Raw genomic sequence first — 17,076 nt, 5'->3', positions numbered from 1 at the left:
ATGACTTTAATATTCTTCATTTGTTACAGCCCAGTCTCCTGAATCTTGAAGGTCTTGGAAGTAAACTTTAAAATCACCCTGTACTGTAGGACAGGCTCATTCCTGCTTAGTGTGCTCCTTGCTGTGTGCAGCTGACTGGTTAATGGATTGTCACAGACCTTTCTATGGCTGAGACGTATCAGAAACCTTGATGGTGAAGCCATGACAGGGGAACAGGAAGATGGGCGAGGGAGCTTTGACTGGAGGCTTCACTCTTTTAACTTTATGCCCAGTTCCATAATTGGGCTTTCAAATGTAATTCTAGCTGCCAATTTACACTTTACCAGAGTTAAATCTTATTTTTAGTTTCATTTCCATGAAAAATGTGCACTTTGCTCTTGATTGATAGATGTGTTTTGACAGTTAATACAGGTTTACCCAGTCAAGGCTTGTTTTAGTCGAAGGTGAAAATGGAAGAAGAAGAAAAAAGTATGCCACCGATCTCAGTATTTCTCTTTTTATTGCATTCGTTGTTTAACAACAATAATACTCATTGGCAAGAAATTTATTTACACTAACAAATTAAATTTAACACAGGTATTTTTAGATTGGTCAGAAAACAAAGGACCACTGCTATATTTTGCTTTGAATGCCTCTGAAAACCAAAGAGTAAGGAATGTCATTTGAAACAGTACATATTAACCAAGCACAAGAGAACAATTCAGACATGGCACTATTGTCTCTTCCATGCAAATAAATGAATAGACATCAAAATGTACAAATTAAAAGTTTCAGGTAACATGCTACCCACACTTGTTGGACTCAAAGTTATTTTCAAACAACTTTTTTTATTGATATATAAAGAAAGATGAAAATGAATCAAATTCTTACAGGAGAACAGACTTTATTATCTTTCATTTTTCAGCTGCCCAGTTTTGTAATATGTAGCAGGTGTATTAGTGGTTTGACTGCAACACCATTAAAAATACAAGAGCGGTAGTTGTGACATCAAATAATAATGAAGGAAGCATCTGCATATATATGTAAGGAATTTCACCAAGCACTAACTCAGTTTGATGTTGTTGGGAGGTGTCATCTAGCTGGAGTGCTTCTTCCCACTTTTAATTATCTCTGGCCAATTGTTCTTTCATAAACAGTCGACTGATCACACCCTTAATAGAAAACCTGGATGTATGAATAAAAGAGCTGAAAGAAACAGACATGTACATCTTCCAACAATATATATTCACCACCACCTGCATTATTTTTGGTGACAGTCAAAATGCCATTACTTGGCACAAGAAGTCAATAAATGGTCATGTGAGGGCAACACTGCCATCATAGAGCCAGTAGTTAGTGACTAAAGCTACTGATTATGTCATTTTGGATGTGTGAGCCAATGCACAAGAACACACAATGCAACTTTTAGCCAAGAAAACTGTAGTCTGCCATTGAAAATGCCCAAAGCTACATAAATGTCTTCTGAGCTCTAATACAAAAAAAAAAAAAAGAAAAAAGAAAAAAGTGCAGTCTCCACACCAAAGCATTAACCAAACATTTGAGAATATTTTAGCTTACTAAAACACTAAATATTTAATAAATCAATTTTATCAAAATATATAAACACAGAGAAAGGTAAGTGCATTTAGTAGGAATACCTACATTAAAATAAAAACCCTCTTAAATCTATGAGCCATTCAATGTATAGACAAGCAAAAAGTGGCAATAAGGCTCTGATTATAGCTCCTAACTGGCATTACCAAGTTCCACATACAGTATTTTTTACGCCTTGTAATTGCTGCATATATATGGGTATGGTGGAAGATAGATTCACACAGATGTAGTTCTGAATACCTATGCAGTGGCATGCATGTTGTGGAGTAGTCTATTGTTCTCTGTTCCTTACCTCATAAATACTGCTTAATCCCTAGTGCTTTGGGGTTGGGTAGGGCCAAGGATTGGAAAGCATCCTGTTTTGTTCCTCCCTAACTCTGAGGATCTAGAGACAGGTTACAGTGGTGCTTGGTTCATGCTGCTCACATATGTGAACCCTCAAGTTAAAACCATTCTCTCAATAAACCCACAGTTTATTGTCAGACCCTCTGTCTACCATAAATAGATCTTGTTTTCACTTCTTGGGGAAAATTTATTCTTTAGGCTTTTTCTTTTCTCTCCAGCTTCTCAGTCAGGCCTATTCTACGCTGCTTCTTCAAGTTATGAAAATGTGTTGTTTGGTGTTAATTTTTCCCCAGTGTTTTGGATCAAGACTAAATTTCCTGAGACTTTAAATACTCAAGACAAATGCAAACAAAATCTGCTAGCATACCCAGGCTGGTTTTCAGGAGTGAATCACTGAGTGCATTCAAATTTCCCGTAACACTACTTTCTTTGGAGAATGTACCCTCCGCTGTCCTACCATCATGAGAAGAGTTCTGGTAGAAGACATGGACATTTTACTGATGGACTTTATCCTTAATGGATTAGCTTTATAACTGCGCACAGGGTTAAAGAGGCAAACTAAAAAAGATGGAAAGCTGAGCTTTTCATTTCCATCTTCCTTTTTTCTTCAGAGAACAATGAACCCTTTGCATTAAAGCAGGTGCCACAAAGCTCTGTGACCACTGTCCACCAAAATGAAGTGCCCCTCTAATCCAGCTGTGTTGGGAGTACCTTTAATGACAAGTGGCATTTGAAAATTCTTAAATATCTCAGTGTAATGAGAGGGCTGTGACACATTCAAAGTGCAGATGTTTCTCTTATAATTGTTGGGACTCCTTCCTCCAGAATCTTTTTGAACATTATTGTTAAACACTGAATATCCTCTTGACGCTTAGTCTAATCTTCCACACTTATAAATGAATTAGCACATCTATAAAAATGCGCATTTAATTTACCTTTTTCGTTGTTGTTTACAATGTAAACTTTAAGCACATGTTAATCCTATTACACAAAGAACTTCAGTGAGAATGCTTTGTCCTCAGGGAAAGCCATGGGGTGAGTTGCCAGGTCAAATGGCCTTGGAGGTCTCCTAGGTTGGACCTTAGGTATTTGGGGATTTCAGGTTAAATGACTATAGGGGCACAGGCAGTGGGAAGGGCTAATTTGGTTCTCACTTTTCCTCCTGCTACCTTGTTCCCAACAACAAATGCACACAAGGTGGATGTTCCCACTCTGTGCCCACTGAAAGCTGAGTTTGGCATTAGCACGTATCATACTGCAATTATTGACTGCTGTGGTTACAGAGGCTGTGTCATGTTGGCAGGTGGGGACAGGTTTCTGGCCTAACTGAACACAGAAGGACACTTCTGATTCATTGTGTGTGGGGGGGGGTTGGGGGGCGCTGAAGGGGTAAAGAACAAGAGAAGTATTCCATGACTGTGAGTTACTTTAAGGGAAATGGTCTTAAGCACAGGAATCTGTTATAAAGTTCTTTAGTGGAAATCCTGATCCAGCTCCCATAGTGTTACCTACTGCTTAGCCTCACTATTTATACCCCTCCCTCCAAAACATCACCCATACCCCAAAACACTTTTGGCTATAGTTAGAGTCATACTGAGCTGTCCCTTACTAAAATATAGTACACGGTAACCAGATAATCCCTTTTTGTTCATTTTCTGATAAGAAAAAAAAAAACAACTGCAAAGTCTTTAAGGTTCATGAAATAACAATTTTGCATTAAAGTGTATGAACACTGAAAAGTACTAGCATTAAAGGAGGATTGTGCAAGACACCAGAACCTCAATTAGTCACCATGCACTATAGTCAAAGAAATAATAGAAAAACAAAAATGCTCACAAGATCTGAGGTCCTTCACTTTGTTTTCATACCCTTGTATCAATCAGTTTATAGTTCATTGTTGGGCAATCAAATCAAGTCCCTTTTACAATTTTAGCAGTTTTAAGTAGTAACATTAAAATAATGCATTTAGACCTAAATTACTACAATTAAACTTAAAAAATCAAAACAGTTATAATATACACTAAATGATTTGAGGAATAAGAATTTGATTTTTAACATTATCAGTATGACTTTGATCTAAACACTGAAGTATGCTAATAAAGTTATAATAAAGAACAGTACTTCTAAGACATTTAAGAAAATACAATATAATAGATCATAAATTATGGGCAAAGACAGAGACTTATAGACATTTCAATATATACATTCATTTTCAAATATTACTGAAGTGTAAACATAACTTAAAATAGTCATACCACTCTTGAATATAGTGAAACCTCCAGTGTGATCCAGGTTACTTTTTCTTCAAAGAAAGCGAAAATGGCAAAAATTTACAATAGCAAGCACAAGCATTACCAGATTTTTACTAATTTAATCTTCTAGAAGTATGAGGAAAGATTTGCTGAATTTTGTAGTTCATTAATAGTTGCTCCTGGTTTCTTGTGATGTTAATAATAGGAAGCACCAGACATTTCTAGATATTAATAAGTATTGAGTATGGCAGTTTCATTATCATATCCCAAATGAAGATAGACAGAAAAACCTAACAGCGCCTCTCCTAACTGTGAAAGCTACTATACATCAGTGTTTCTGAGGAGTGAATGTATGATCTGTACCTGGTGACAAAATCACTGAAGCTTAGCAGACCAGACCATACTGTGGCAGAAACGGAATCAGACATTGAGGAAAGAATAAGACAATACATTTTTAGTTCAGACAATTCCAGAACTTGGATATTAAAAATAATAAAAATTAAATCTCACAATGTTAGAAATACTAGGTGGGCTATACGGCAGGAGTCCCCTTACACTATTACTGTAATACTCAAGAGCCATCTCCTGTGCTCTGCGTGTACAACACTTCAGCATGGACAACGCTGAGGACAGAGCAAGACCCAGTGTCACAAAAGAGGTAAAATACTTATCTAAAATTTATCTGGCCTCAAGTCATACTTTGAAACTTGCCCACTGGAAAGTGGATGACCTCATTTTTGGAGCCAAAGCAGCAAAGAGAACAAGATACATAAGCATAAAAAGCAAAACAAAATACAAAAAAAAAAAAAAAAACAAAAAAAAAACCTCATCATTGGAAATTTCTCGATTAGTTTATCTTCTCCTCTTTCTGCCCTAGTCTCCTACACTCAACTAAGTTTGGTGAAATACTGAAGTCCTTAATACTGGCTTTAAAATAAGCATAAGTTCTTCCACTACCAAAGTGTATTCTATGTACTGCCTTAAACAAACTTCAACTGTAAAGTGGAAATCTCTGGAGTATGGTAGAGAATGGCTCAGAAAAACCATTCAAAATATCTCTAAAATGTAACTAACTGACAACTCTGTTTTATAGGAACGTTCTGTGTGCTCAAAAAAATTGGTTCTCTGGTTGAATGTTACTCAAATCTAAATTTTCTCTAACTGGTATTTCTATTTTCCTTAAAAGTGAGTTTGTTAAAACACTAACTGAGCCCACTTGGGAAATTCTGAGTAGAAAATATGTGACAAGTTCCTGACTGTGTCATAGGCAGGCTGAAGACCAGCCAGAATGTTCCCCAGGAGAGGAAACCTGAAAATGTTGGTTTCCTTAAAAATCAATTTCCTGTTCAATTTGTTGTGTGTGGGGGACAAAGGAACTGTGTTGTGTTTGCCAGTGTTGCTGAAATACTGAACATACAGTGGTAGCAAAGTAAACAACATATCCCAACATCCCAAGGCTACATTAAAGTTTGACTTTTTCTTCTTTGTTCAGCAACATCTGGAGGATAAATGTTAACTTCAAACCTCAAGGTATACCCACATCCACATTCTTAAGGCTTTTACTCTTTTCTACAGTTAACGAATAACTATGATTCTCTTCACTTTTTCTGATGCCCAGCAAGCAGGACTGTGTGCTTGCTCTTTCCCTTAGGACAGAATTATGTGGCACAACACCCATGCTTCCACAATGTTGCTGTTCTCTGCCCAGAACCAGGACCGAGGGGGAGCTCTTCCCACACACCAGACTGGACTCTGTAGCCCTAGAAGCAAATATGAGTCCCAGATCTCATTGGCAGGGTGCTCTCTGCCACACAAATACGTGCAAGGGCCTAGTTTCAGGATCCTACCCTGAAAATTCCAAGTGCTCCATGAACACCAGGGGGGTGTCCTGTTCTCGTGGCAGGGTCATGCTGGTTTTCCACGTGACACAACACGCCCAACACAACACAGGATGTTGGTAAGTAGGACAGGAGAGCAACACAACTACTTTGTGTCTCTCCCAAATGAGATCTCTGGTTTGTTAACAAACCAAAGATGGTTTGGGGTTCTTTCAGGGGTTAAAATTAGGAGTGCATTCTATTATTGCAGAAAATGCAGTCATTCAACACACGGTTCCTCAGTCTGTCTAAGCAGCATCACCCCATCACCAGTTTCTTTTTCTGGAGGAGAACAGGGCAGGAAGAGGGGAGCCTTCTCTTGAGCATTCTCACCCTCTGGAGGGTGTGCTACTGTTCACCAGGGCCGTCTGTTGCCGTTGATGTCATTTTTTCCGACTTTTTGGACTTCCTCTGCATCTGCTCTTGTTCCTTCCTCCTCAGCTTCTCTCTTTGTTTTTCCATTTTCTCTTGGGCCTTCCGAGCCTTCTCTAGAGACATCTTCATTTCCTTCAGTTTTTTTTTAACCACAGCTCGATCCTGCGATGATGCCATTCCAAGAGCCTGCAAAGGAAACACGTGCACAAACTGAATGGGAAAACTGACGGCTGCTCTGCTTATTATGAGGTTAACATCACAATATGTTTATACTCCTAATTGAAACATGGATAGAACAGGTCAGAGTTGATATTATTTATTCAAAGTTTGTGTACATTGAGGGTTTGTGCTTTTTTTTTATTGTTCTTTTATTCTATGAAGTCCCTTGCAAAGTACACCCTAAAGCTCATTAAGAAAATGCTTTCCAATTGGTTTTTAATGAGTGAATAAATGAAAAAAAAGATACAATCCTTCTTCTCCAACCTTTGTGCTATAAACATTTATAGGCAAAAGTATTGCTAAACTCATCAATATTTTCAAAGGGTAAGCATGGGCACCGGCTGTCACAGAGGGCTCCAAGAAGGACAGAGAAAACTGAAATGGTTTCCTTTTTGCCAGTGTAGTCATTTACAAGGAAAACCAAAAATATCTTTGGGGCCAGAATACTCAGCATAACCAGCCATTCTCTCCCCGTGGGCAGACCTGCAAGGGAAGCCTGATTGTGATGAGTTGCTTGGTAAGCCTAGAATTCAGAATAAGGGGAGTTGGTTGCATACTTTAAATGTTTCATGACCTTCAGCATCAACAGCAGGATGCATCCATTTCCCCAACAGGGACAGCCTTGTCAAGGGGGCCTTCATATTCACAAGCTATTGATTGATCTCTAACCTTTTCAAGATTGTCAAGAGCTATTCATCTATTGGTCAGCCTATCAGGGGGCTGGGGCAGTGGGCAGAGGGTGTATGGAGCTGGTTGTATGCTCTTTTTGCCCTTTTTCCACAGGGGTGGGTGCCACCTCAGTCTCTGAGATGGGCCAGACTCCTAGTGGAAAAGAGAGTGCGATCCAGGTGGACGGAAGACACAGCCTGCATATATTTAGGGAAGAAAGTTCTGGGGAGAACATCATCCCAGTTTTGGAGTGCCATGTAGGGAAGAGGGAGTGTGGAGGAGAAATGAACAAGGAGAGGAAGATTCATGGATCAGGGTCTTAACTTCAATATGATGAAAGTCCACAGTGGCCATTATTAAAACTCATACTACATGGGAAGTAAGCAGAGTTAATAAATGGACCATGTGTTGCCAGGTGAAGCAATGGAGTGGGTCCCTAGCACTCATGAGCAGCCTACCACTCATTTCAGAACCCATGATGGACTTTCTGAAACTTTGTTTCCAACTCAGAAATAATTCATCATCCTTTCTACTGACTGTTGAGGGAAGTTGTCTCTCCAATATGCAGAAGGCTCTGGGCTAACGAAAACATTTTAGGTGCTACAAGTAGTGTAAATCATACCTGGTAACCTAACACAGACAAATAATTCTTTACCTTAAGTTTATTTCCATCCAACTGCAGGAGCTGCTCTCCAGTGATGTTTTGGGCACTGAATTCAGAGACATACTGCTCCAGATTTAGGCTCATTAACCAGTGAGAAACCTGCTGCACACTCCATTCATGAACGGCCCGACTCTGATACTGACTGTGTTTGGGAGACTGTCCATCATCAAGGATCTGAGATAGGAATGTTGCAGTATTGTTAAAGGACCAAAATGCTATGGTTCCTATTATGCTATCAAAAGGAATTTCTTAACCTGCTAGAGCCACATTTATTTTTAAACCACAAAATGATAATGTTTCTAATATTGTTAAAAAGAAACATGCTTATTACCTATGTGGTTTTAGATCTATGGAAATTTTAAAAAATTCCCCCAAATAAAGCACCATTATTAATGTAGGAAGTTTAATATTGAAAAAAATACACTCTAATGTTGCAAGCTTTTATATCAAAACACTTTGGAAATAGCAGATGTAGAAAACAAATATTTCATAAATCTCTACATGCAATGCATCACTCTGCGTTTATCCTCTGCTAAGACATTAAAGTTTTATAAAACACATTTAAAATATTGAGGTATCTTTCACTTGGAAGAGGAGAGCATTAACCCCTCAAGCTTTCTATGGGAAACTTTCCAACTATTATTTCACTGAGCAGCAAGCAGAATTGAGAGGAAGGTGGGGCAGGTAATATCCATAATTACTTTCAATACACGAGGAAACTGAGGCTCAGAAAGTCTTTATGATTTGTCCCAGATAACACAGTAAGTAGCAGAGCACAACAGTAACTGGTTTGTTAAAAAAAAAAATACAGGCTCTGTCTACTGTATAATATTGCTTTTCTTAGTGTAAAGGGGCAGATTGCTTCCTACAACTGCTAAGCTGAGAGGAGATGAAGGCAATGAAAGGCTTCAGAGGAAAGACAGGAGTCACCTTGGTGACCCACATGAGGAACACAGAGGAGGGGATGGGGTAAGCTGAGATGACGGCAAAGTAGATGTTAAAGAATGAAAGGAGTCAAGGTAATGGGGATGGGAGATACACAGAGGGACTTGGAGGTGGGAGTTAGAACCTCTTGATTCAGGAACATCTTTTGGCTAAGATATAGACAAGGGCAGGGAACAAAGCTATTTAAGACAAGGAAACCCTCTACTATGGAGGAAAGTGTTCTTGCATTGTTTAATTTTAAATAATTCGTAAGGATAAAAAAGCAGGTTCAAACTCTACCACATAAGGCACCACACAGCCCACTGACAGCTCACCTCGTCATCTATCATATCCAGGCTCTGAGTGAGGGGCAACAAAGGAATCAAGAAGAAAAGGGTTATAGAAACAGGACGCAAAACATCAACAGTACACAGTTTTAATAAACTTAAAATCATGCCAGGCTTGAAGAATACAGGCAGAAAAGTTTACAGGGAACAGAAGTTTTATCAAACAAAAATCATGTTAGAAAGAAATAAGCATGAATATTTAAATAAGAGCAAAAATATCTTTACTTACGTTGTGTCTGCCTGCCCATCTCCACCCCTTTTGGGGAACCAAACCAATCCTTAATGTAATTTCCTGCCTCTCTTATAAACATTTATCTCCTAATAATTCTTAGCAATGCTAACCATGACCTTTGCTTCTAAGTAAGTGGTTCTCACCCTATTTTCCTTCCTTGTCAGAACTATTGCAATGATTCCATCAGGATCCACACCAGAAGGAACAGCAGAACCTTGGTGTGACCGTGGCAGAGGTAAGGGAGAAAGGGAATGGACAATTTGTGAACCCCCATATGAGCCGAGCTGTTTTTGCTCTCTAGGCCCCAGCCTCCCCACTGTGTGTTACCCTGAAAACAACATAGTACTCACTTGATGAGAGAGAGGGAGCGAAATCACGAAGACTTGACATAAACACAAAGCCATGATCCTGCTGGTTTCTATGCAATAATTTATCCTAAAAACCATTTTCCCAGTATATTTTATGAGACAACTGTCTGATCATAGTGCCACTATAGTACCTCATCTGATGACAGTGCTAAGGACTGAGAGAGCCCTGGTGTTTTGGGTTCTGCTCCTAAGCCACTCAGGTCTGCGGAACTGGTACTGCTGGGACTGAAGTCATCGTTGAAGGTAAAATTCTGGAAAAACAAAGGAAGCTCAGTGTTAAAGGGGAACAACAAGTGAACCACAGGCAGGTGTGTTTCCAAGTTCTCAGAGGTTCTTTATAAGCCATCTCAGAAGAAACTCATACTGGGTTTGGTAATGACCTTCAACCGGCCGGTGGTGGAGAATGCTGTGTCTTTTGTCCCTAATTGAGAATTCTGGTGCTTTCTCCATCTGATAAAAGGAGAGGTGTTTTAGAGAGATGATTCTTCAATCTCTCTCCAAGGGTACAGAATTCATTATCCTCTGCTACTGCTCAGAGGAGTAATATTAATAAGCCTATCTTCTTTGACCCTAATCATGATGAGTAACAGTGTAAGTAAAAATACAAGATGGTGTGGAGAGGCTGAGTTATTAGGAACAGATGGTGATTCCTATCAGGAAGGTAGCTGGAGCACCCCTGGGAAGGAGCGCATGCGGCTGTCCGTGATAAATACTGTGAGAAGTGGCAGATTCTCTCCTGGAGGTACCCTTCAAAATGATGAGTTCTGGGGGAGGACACAGTCTGACAACACTCTGCGTGTTCCATGCTGGAATGAAACTCTCATGGCACCAGCAGACAACCAAAGAGGCTGGGCACAGAACAGACACATGGGGCTGGAAATCAGCTGGGGCTGGGGAGGTAGAATATGTAAACAAGACTTCCCTGGAACATCATTAACATGTTCAGAGAATATTATAATGAAACTTAACAATGGCTACCTTGCTGCATTCATGGAAACATTCTAAACCAAATCTGGAGACTTCCTCAGTGCATGATGATGGTAGAATTACTCAAACAACATTTAAATGCCTCAGATCCGATAGTAAAAGGCCCAGATGCTCTACTGCTGTCAAAACTTTTGCTAATGCAAGTAGAATGGCTCGATTCCCAGGAACTCAGTGCAACTTGGCTAACAACCATCTAGTTTCATGTTCTACTTCATTAGATCTTGGACTGTTAGTTTTCCATTAGGTTCCCTTGTATTGGGTTAAGTTGATTATCCAGAATAAACACTACATCAGAGGCTAGGATACTTAGTGCCAGACTAATTCCAAGATTTGCTAAAACTTCAGAAAAGAAGTCTAAATCAGAGCACATGGAGCTTGGTCAGTAGAACATTTAAGCAGCAGGGTGTTTTAACACAGAACGTCACCATCTGGTATTGTCAATGGAGACACAAAGTCAGGCCCCAGTCAAAACCCTTTGAGCTGTTAACCTCAAGGAAAGAATTAAATTCAAGTAACATTAATTACACGTATCTGTTTGAGAAAGAAAGGTGAACATAGAAAAAAGGAGACCAAACGACTTGTGAAAGTTAGCCACCATATATACGTGTTTCAGTAAAATGTTAGATAAGGTTTGCAGTGTCATGCTGGAAATAACCATCATGTATTTAAAAACAATCCACACCATGCATATAATTCCTAATTCTGTGAAAGTTAAAGAACTCTGGTGACAAAATTACAACAGCTGTTCAGCATGGAAATTTGATATGAAAAGGAGGAAGAAGTACGGTGCCAAGTCAGCACTGGTTTGTTTTAAGGAGTTTCACTCAGATGTATCAAACACATATTCAGTCCTGAATTTATCGGTTTTCCAGTAAATCTTGAAGAGCATAGCAAAATAGTTTTATAATGTAATTTAGATTACTCTGTAAACAGATCTATCATACTGTTTCATGATTTGAATGTATCTTTTCCCAGCATGGCTTAACTGTCAAACTCAGATTAAATAGCAGTACGTGAAAAGACAGGCAAACCAAAGAGAAATGTACACTCTAGAATGGAACAGTGTTAAAGCAGGTGATGGTTAAGTGAGGCTTTCTCTTCCTCACACAAGAAACACCACACGTTGCTTGTGGCGGTGTTACCACACGGTTCCTCGGATCCAGAGCACACACAGGTTGAGGACGCCTTCCAAAGACTGAACAGGAGGAGGGGTTTGGGTTTTTCTTGTTTGCTTTTTCAATCCATGTGTTTTCTACCTTAGACCCCTTTTTATCTGAAATTAGAGTCTCAGGAGAAGGCTGAAGGGGACTTGTAGGTGAAGGCAGGTTCCTGAAGGAATAGGATCCTTTCCGGCTTTCATTAAACCAGGAGAAAGGCATGCAAGGGGAGCGGGTGGAGGCCTGAGCTGCGGAGGGTGGCTTGGCTTTCCAGTTTTCCAGCCTGCCTCTGAAGATCCTGTTTTGTGAAAAGAATAGATGTTAGACAAAGAAAGGCAAAAGGCTTCCTGAAGCAAATTTTGAAAGGACTCTCAATATAGCTTCAGTAGTAACTGCTTGAGAAACTGTTCTACTCAGCAGAGTAAAATTTTGGGCTGTAACGCTAACCTTAATAGAAGTGGAGTCTATGACAATAATCAAAGCTCTTGCACTGCTATTTTTTTGAAATGAATTTTTTGAAATGAAACTCTAAGTGCATGGGGATGAACTAAGACCAGGGAGAACTAAGACCAGGGAGGCGGTCCTGCAGGCACTGCTCTTGGGCCAGCCATCACAGCAACTCCTTTACCTGGTAGGCACATCAGTGCCTCACAGCAGCTCTCAAATAGCACCCTTCTGGCCTTGCTCAGGACTTGTGTTCTCAAGTATCTAACATTTTAGAAAATTATACATTTAAATAATTTGAACACTTCAGGGCTTGTGATAATTTGAGCAAAACATGTAGCCTACTGGCTTTTCACCATCTTGGTGTTTCTTCAAAGGAGCAGGACAAGACTTGATGTCCTCGTACCTGCCTTGGAGGTCCAAGGCCTTGCACCTCCTGAGTATGTGGCCTTGGGCCTTCTTTCGGTTTCCATTTGCTCATCTATGAAAGGTGTATTTTTATGTCTCTCATATGTGGTTGTTAAGAATTAAATAGCATATGTGAAAGTGCTTTGAAAACTATCAAAATATTAAATTCTCTGTTTATTTTTTAACATTTAAAGGATTTAAAGGCATTCAAGGAACACAGTATGAAAACAGTTCCCTTAATGCAGTTACTTTCATATTTATATTTATCTTTTGGTTAAGAGAAAAATAATTATCAGGAATCAAAGTAGGAACAGATGATAGTTTACATGCGTCATGGAAGAGAGTCTGCCTCAATATGTCCAAATGTTATTTCATGGAATGTCTATTATCTGATAGCTGTTAATATCACAATGGATTCCCTTCAGTTAAAAGAAGCTGAACACCATAGCTAGATAACTTTCTGTCCCAGATGTATTCTGAATTTTAGTCTTTTCACATCTCATTTCAAACAAACTTTGAAATATATTTCAAATTGACATAAATAGCTTAACTCCTAAAAATTCCAGCTATTTCCAAATACTGTGAGAATCAAATAAGACAATAACTGAAACACCTGTTTATAAGCTGGAATGCAGTATACAAATATAAAGTGATTAGAAGAATGACAACTAAAGATAATGGAGAAGTCAATGTGGTTTTGGGAAAACATTGAGATCAGCAGTTGGGTGAGCAAAATTGTTGGTCATATTAAAGATTTCAAAAGATCTGATGTTTTAAATAGAGTATTTAAAAAATGGGAGTAGGAAGTCTTCAAGGATAATAGATAAATATCAACTAGAGATGTGTCAAACATCAAATTCATCCTCAAGTCTAAACTTAAAAAAAAAGTATCCTTAAATCTAAATACTTATATCATAAGACACAGGAGTGAACTCAAGAAAGCATGCTAGCAGAGGCAGATTGGTCTGTAAGAAGCATTTTTTAATCCCTTGGCCATGGACAAGTCTGATAAGAACCATCTGATGCAGCTGTTTCCATTCAGATCTTGGGCACCCAGACAATGAATTAGCATTGGAAGAGGACAGCAGAAGAGTCAACCTGGAATCTGTATTTTAACCAGTCTGATCTGATTCAAAGTTTTTAATACTTTATTCATACTATCCAGAATGCAAATATAATTATTTGGGAAGAGGGAGAAAAGCATTTTATTTTTTCTGATAGAAAATGTTTGTACCAGTTCCCCATGCCGGAATTTCCCCCTTCCACATGACACCATAAAAATTAGATGCCATCCCAACCTTGGTCTTCACTGCAGTTGGGAAACTTCTAAATCTAGGTTACAGAAGAAAGGGAGAGCTGTCTCCCCAACACTTCTGGGTGGGGGTGGATATTATCATCTTAATATCCTTGAATTCAATTTGGGGAAGACCTTGGGTTCTTAGTTTTTGGAATGCAAATATTTGCTTCTAAGTTGAAGATAAGACAAGTGACTCCAATTTTACAGCCCTGGCAGGGCCTGCATGGAGCTCCATCATCTCATTCCTCCTGCTCCCTCATCTCCTTAAGATGTCACCACATACTTCTAGGGAGGTAAATCTCTCTGCAGTTCTATCTATCCGCTCATAATTTAACATCTAAGATTGTCTTTTAGCGTAGATCCCACATTCCATGAAAAATGTTGAAAATACTCTGTATACATATCCTCTTGCAGTCCCACTCTTGTAATTGGGCATATCTGAGGAAAACTGGAACCTTAAGATCATAATCACCTCTAGCTATCAGTTTCTGAATCAAGGGAATTTTAAAAAGAGGCTGAACACCATAGCTAAATAACTTTCTGTTATCCAATAAATTTTGGTAGTGCTTAAATAAATGGCTATTCTTTTAAAGTTTATAAAGAGGCCATAATTAACAGCAGCATGACAATCTCATCCTACTTCCAAGTGAATGTCTTTGTAACAATGCATTTAGGCCACCACCACTTCCTTTAAAAAAAATAGGCTAGAAATAAGAATATTGTTTCCTGAAGTGTTATTATTTTGCTTTATTTGAAAAGGACTTTTGATAGTACAGATCCTGGCAGGACAACATTAGGAAGAAAAAAAAATCTGAAGGCTACATCTAAGTAAACACTTTCATAAAATTATCTCTAACAGGAAAATATTTAAGATGAATAATCCCATGTGGACTTGTATATCCAGCAATTAAGACAGGTCCTGAGGCCATGTAGTTCTTATACCCTGTGATGAGCAAGGTCATGAAATCCCAGCCTCTGCTGATACCCAGAAGCTTTCTTATGCCACTTCATACACCAAGATAATGGAAGACAAGCAAGCAGAAATGGTTGAAAGACCACTTCCAAGGAGTCAACCACTATTGCCATAACTGCATACCACCATATTTGGGACACTCTGAAGAGTGTTCTACATGAGGCCTGGCTGTGTCCCTGTGAGGCTGTCTCCTAACTCCCTCATTTTTTAATCTGTGACTTTAAAACTCCATGACTAATGGAGCACTGTGTGCTTCCTGGCACCCAGATGAACTGAACAGAGGCATGATTCCATTTGGTTGGACCTATAGAAATGGAATTCTGATTTTAAAAAAAGAAACATAGCTGGGTTTGGTGGCGTATGCTGTAATTTCAGCAATGCAGAAGGCTGAGGCAGAAGAACTGCAAGTTCCAGGTCAACTTGAGCAATTTAGCAAGACCCTCAGCAACTTAGTGAGATCCTATCTTAAAATAAAAAATTAATAGGACTGGGAGTATAGCTCAGTGGTAAAGTGCCCTTAGCTCGATCCCCAGTACCAAAAAATAAAATAAAAAAAAGAAACACTATATTACTTTAAAACTAGAAATCTATCAGTCTACCAACATATACTTTTGAGAATGAATACCAGTTTCTTCCTGGATAAATTGAACTACTGGGCCTATAAAGGAGCAGAAAAGATTTGGTAGCAGATTTTATTTTGACCACTCCATCTGTTTCACCTTGTTGAGAAAATCTTCCTAATTATTACTAATACAAAATCCGTCTTTCCTTCCTTTTTTGCTTCTACCCTTCCTTCCATTTTTAACACTTTCTTCTCCTTTTTTTCTTTCCCCCACTCCCCCTAAAAAAAAAATCAAGATTGGTAGAAATGAATTCCTGATGAATTTAAAAATAATTTCGATAGGATCAAAACAAAAAAGTGTTCTGTACTTCCCTATGCTTTTCTTTAAGTTGTACATTAATGGCTTATAATCATTTTTGGAAACAGATCCACAAGTCACTGCTATATCACTGATTATTTTATTGTTAGGAATCAGAAGAAAGAATGGCTTCATATTCAGTCTTCCCAATCCAAAGGTGTCACATGGGGTGTAGCACTCACTGGCATTTAAATGGTTTATAGCTAAAAAACATATAGAGCAATTAACTCATCTATACAATTTTGAAAACAATGTATCCTGGGGCTGGCATCCCAAAATTAAATTGCTCAGTTAAGAATCCCACAGTAGGGCTGGGGTTGTGGCTCAGTGGTAGAGTGCTTGCCTCACATGTGTGAGGCCCTGAGTTTGATCTTCAGCACCACATTAAAAAAGAAAAAAATAGATAAATAAAAATAAAGATATTGTGCCCATCTACAACTTAAAAAAAACCCCACAGTGATTATTTTGTTGTTGTAGTTTTAAATTTGAATACAAGGTATGTGAACTATTCAGAATCTAACTGGTGATCATCAAAATATCATTTAGAGTTGGGCATGGTGGCATACACCTGTAATCGCAGTGACTTGGGAGGCTAAGGCAAAAGGATCACAAGTTCAAAGCCAGGCTCAGCAACTTAGCAAGGCCCTAAGTAACTTAGTGAGATCTTGTCTCAAAATAAAATAAAAGGGGCGCTAAGGTTGTAACTCAGAGGTAGAGTGCTTGCCTAGACTGTGTGCAGCACTGGGTTTAATCCTCAGCACTATATTAAAAAAATCAATTAATCAATCAATGTATTGTGTCAAACAACAACAAAACCCATATTGTATCATTAAAAAAAATAATAAAGGTGCTGGGGATGTGGCTCAGGGGTAAAGCACCTCTGGGTTAAATTCTTTGTACCCCCCCACCCCCAATATATCATTAGAGTTTATAAAACAAAAGAAGTATTAAAGGAACACAGAATTCAAGCAGATTATAAAGGAAATTAATTGAAGAAAGATGACTGCAACCAGAGGAAGAACTAC

At 38.7% G+C, this 17,076-nt stretch overlaps 1 protein-coding gene across 7 annotated transcripts in view; it reads right to left on the bottom strand.

Annotated features, from left to right (window-relative positions):
- Positions 1-6,237: 6,237 nt before the first annotated feature.
- The window catches only part of Ppp1r9a (protein phosphatase 1 regulatory subunit 9A), a 287,136-nt gene continuing 276,297 nt past the window's right edge, over positions 6,238-17,076 (bottom strand). For 2 of the 7 annotated variants that reach the window (XM_076861332.1, XM_076861340.1), the window contains 4 exons: positions 12,109-12,307; positions 9,997-10,116; positions 7,986-8,168; positions 6,238-6,628 (listed from right to left, as the gene is read on the bottom strand). In XM_076861332.1, the coding sequence (XP_076717447.1) occupies positions 6,416-6,628; positions 7,986-8,168; positions 9,997-10,116; positions 12,109-12,307 (715 nt within the window). In that variant the 3' untranslated portion in view covers positions 6,238-6,415. Of the gene's footprint in view, positions 6,629-7,985; positions 8,169-9,253; positions 9,278-9,996; positions 10,117-11,994; positions 12,308-17,076 lie in introns of all 7 variants that reach the window. The other 5 variants (XM_076861323.1, XM_076861314.1, XM_076861356.1 and 2 more) reach the window with 5 other exon arrangements.

The sequence above is a fragment of the Callospermophilus lateralis genome, chromosome 1 (genome assembly GCF_048772815.1).
Source record: "Callospermophilus lateralis isolate mCalLat2 chromosome 1, mCalLat2.hap1, whole genome shotgun sequence".
NCBI lineage: Eukaryota > Metazoa > Chordata > Mammalia > Rodentia > Sciuridae > Callospermophilus > Callospermophilus lateralis.
Note: the sequence above shows the minus strand (reverse complement) of the source record. Positions and strands in the feature narration are given on the sequence as shown.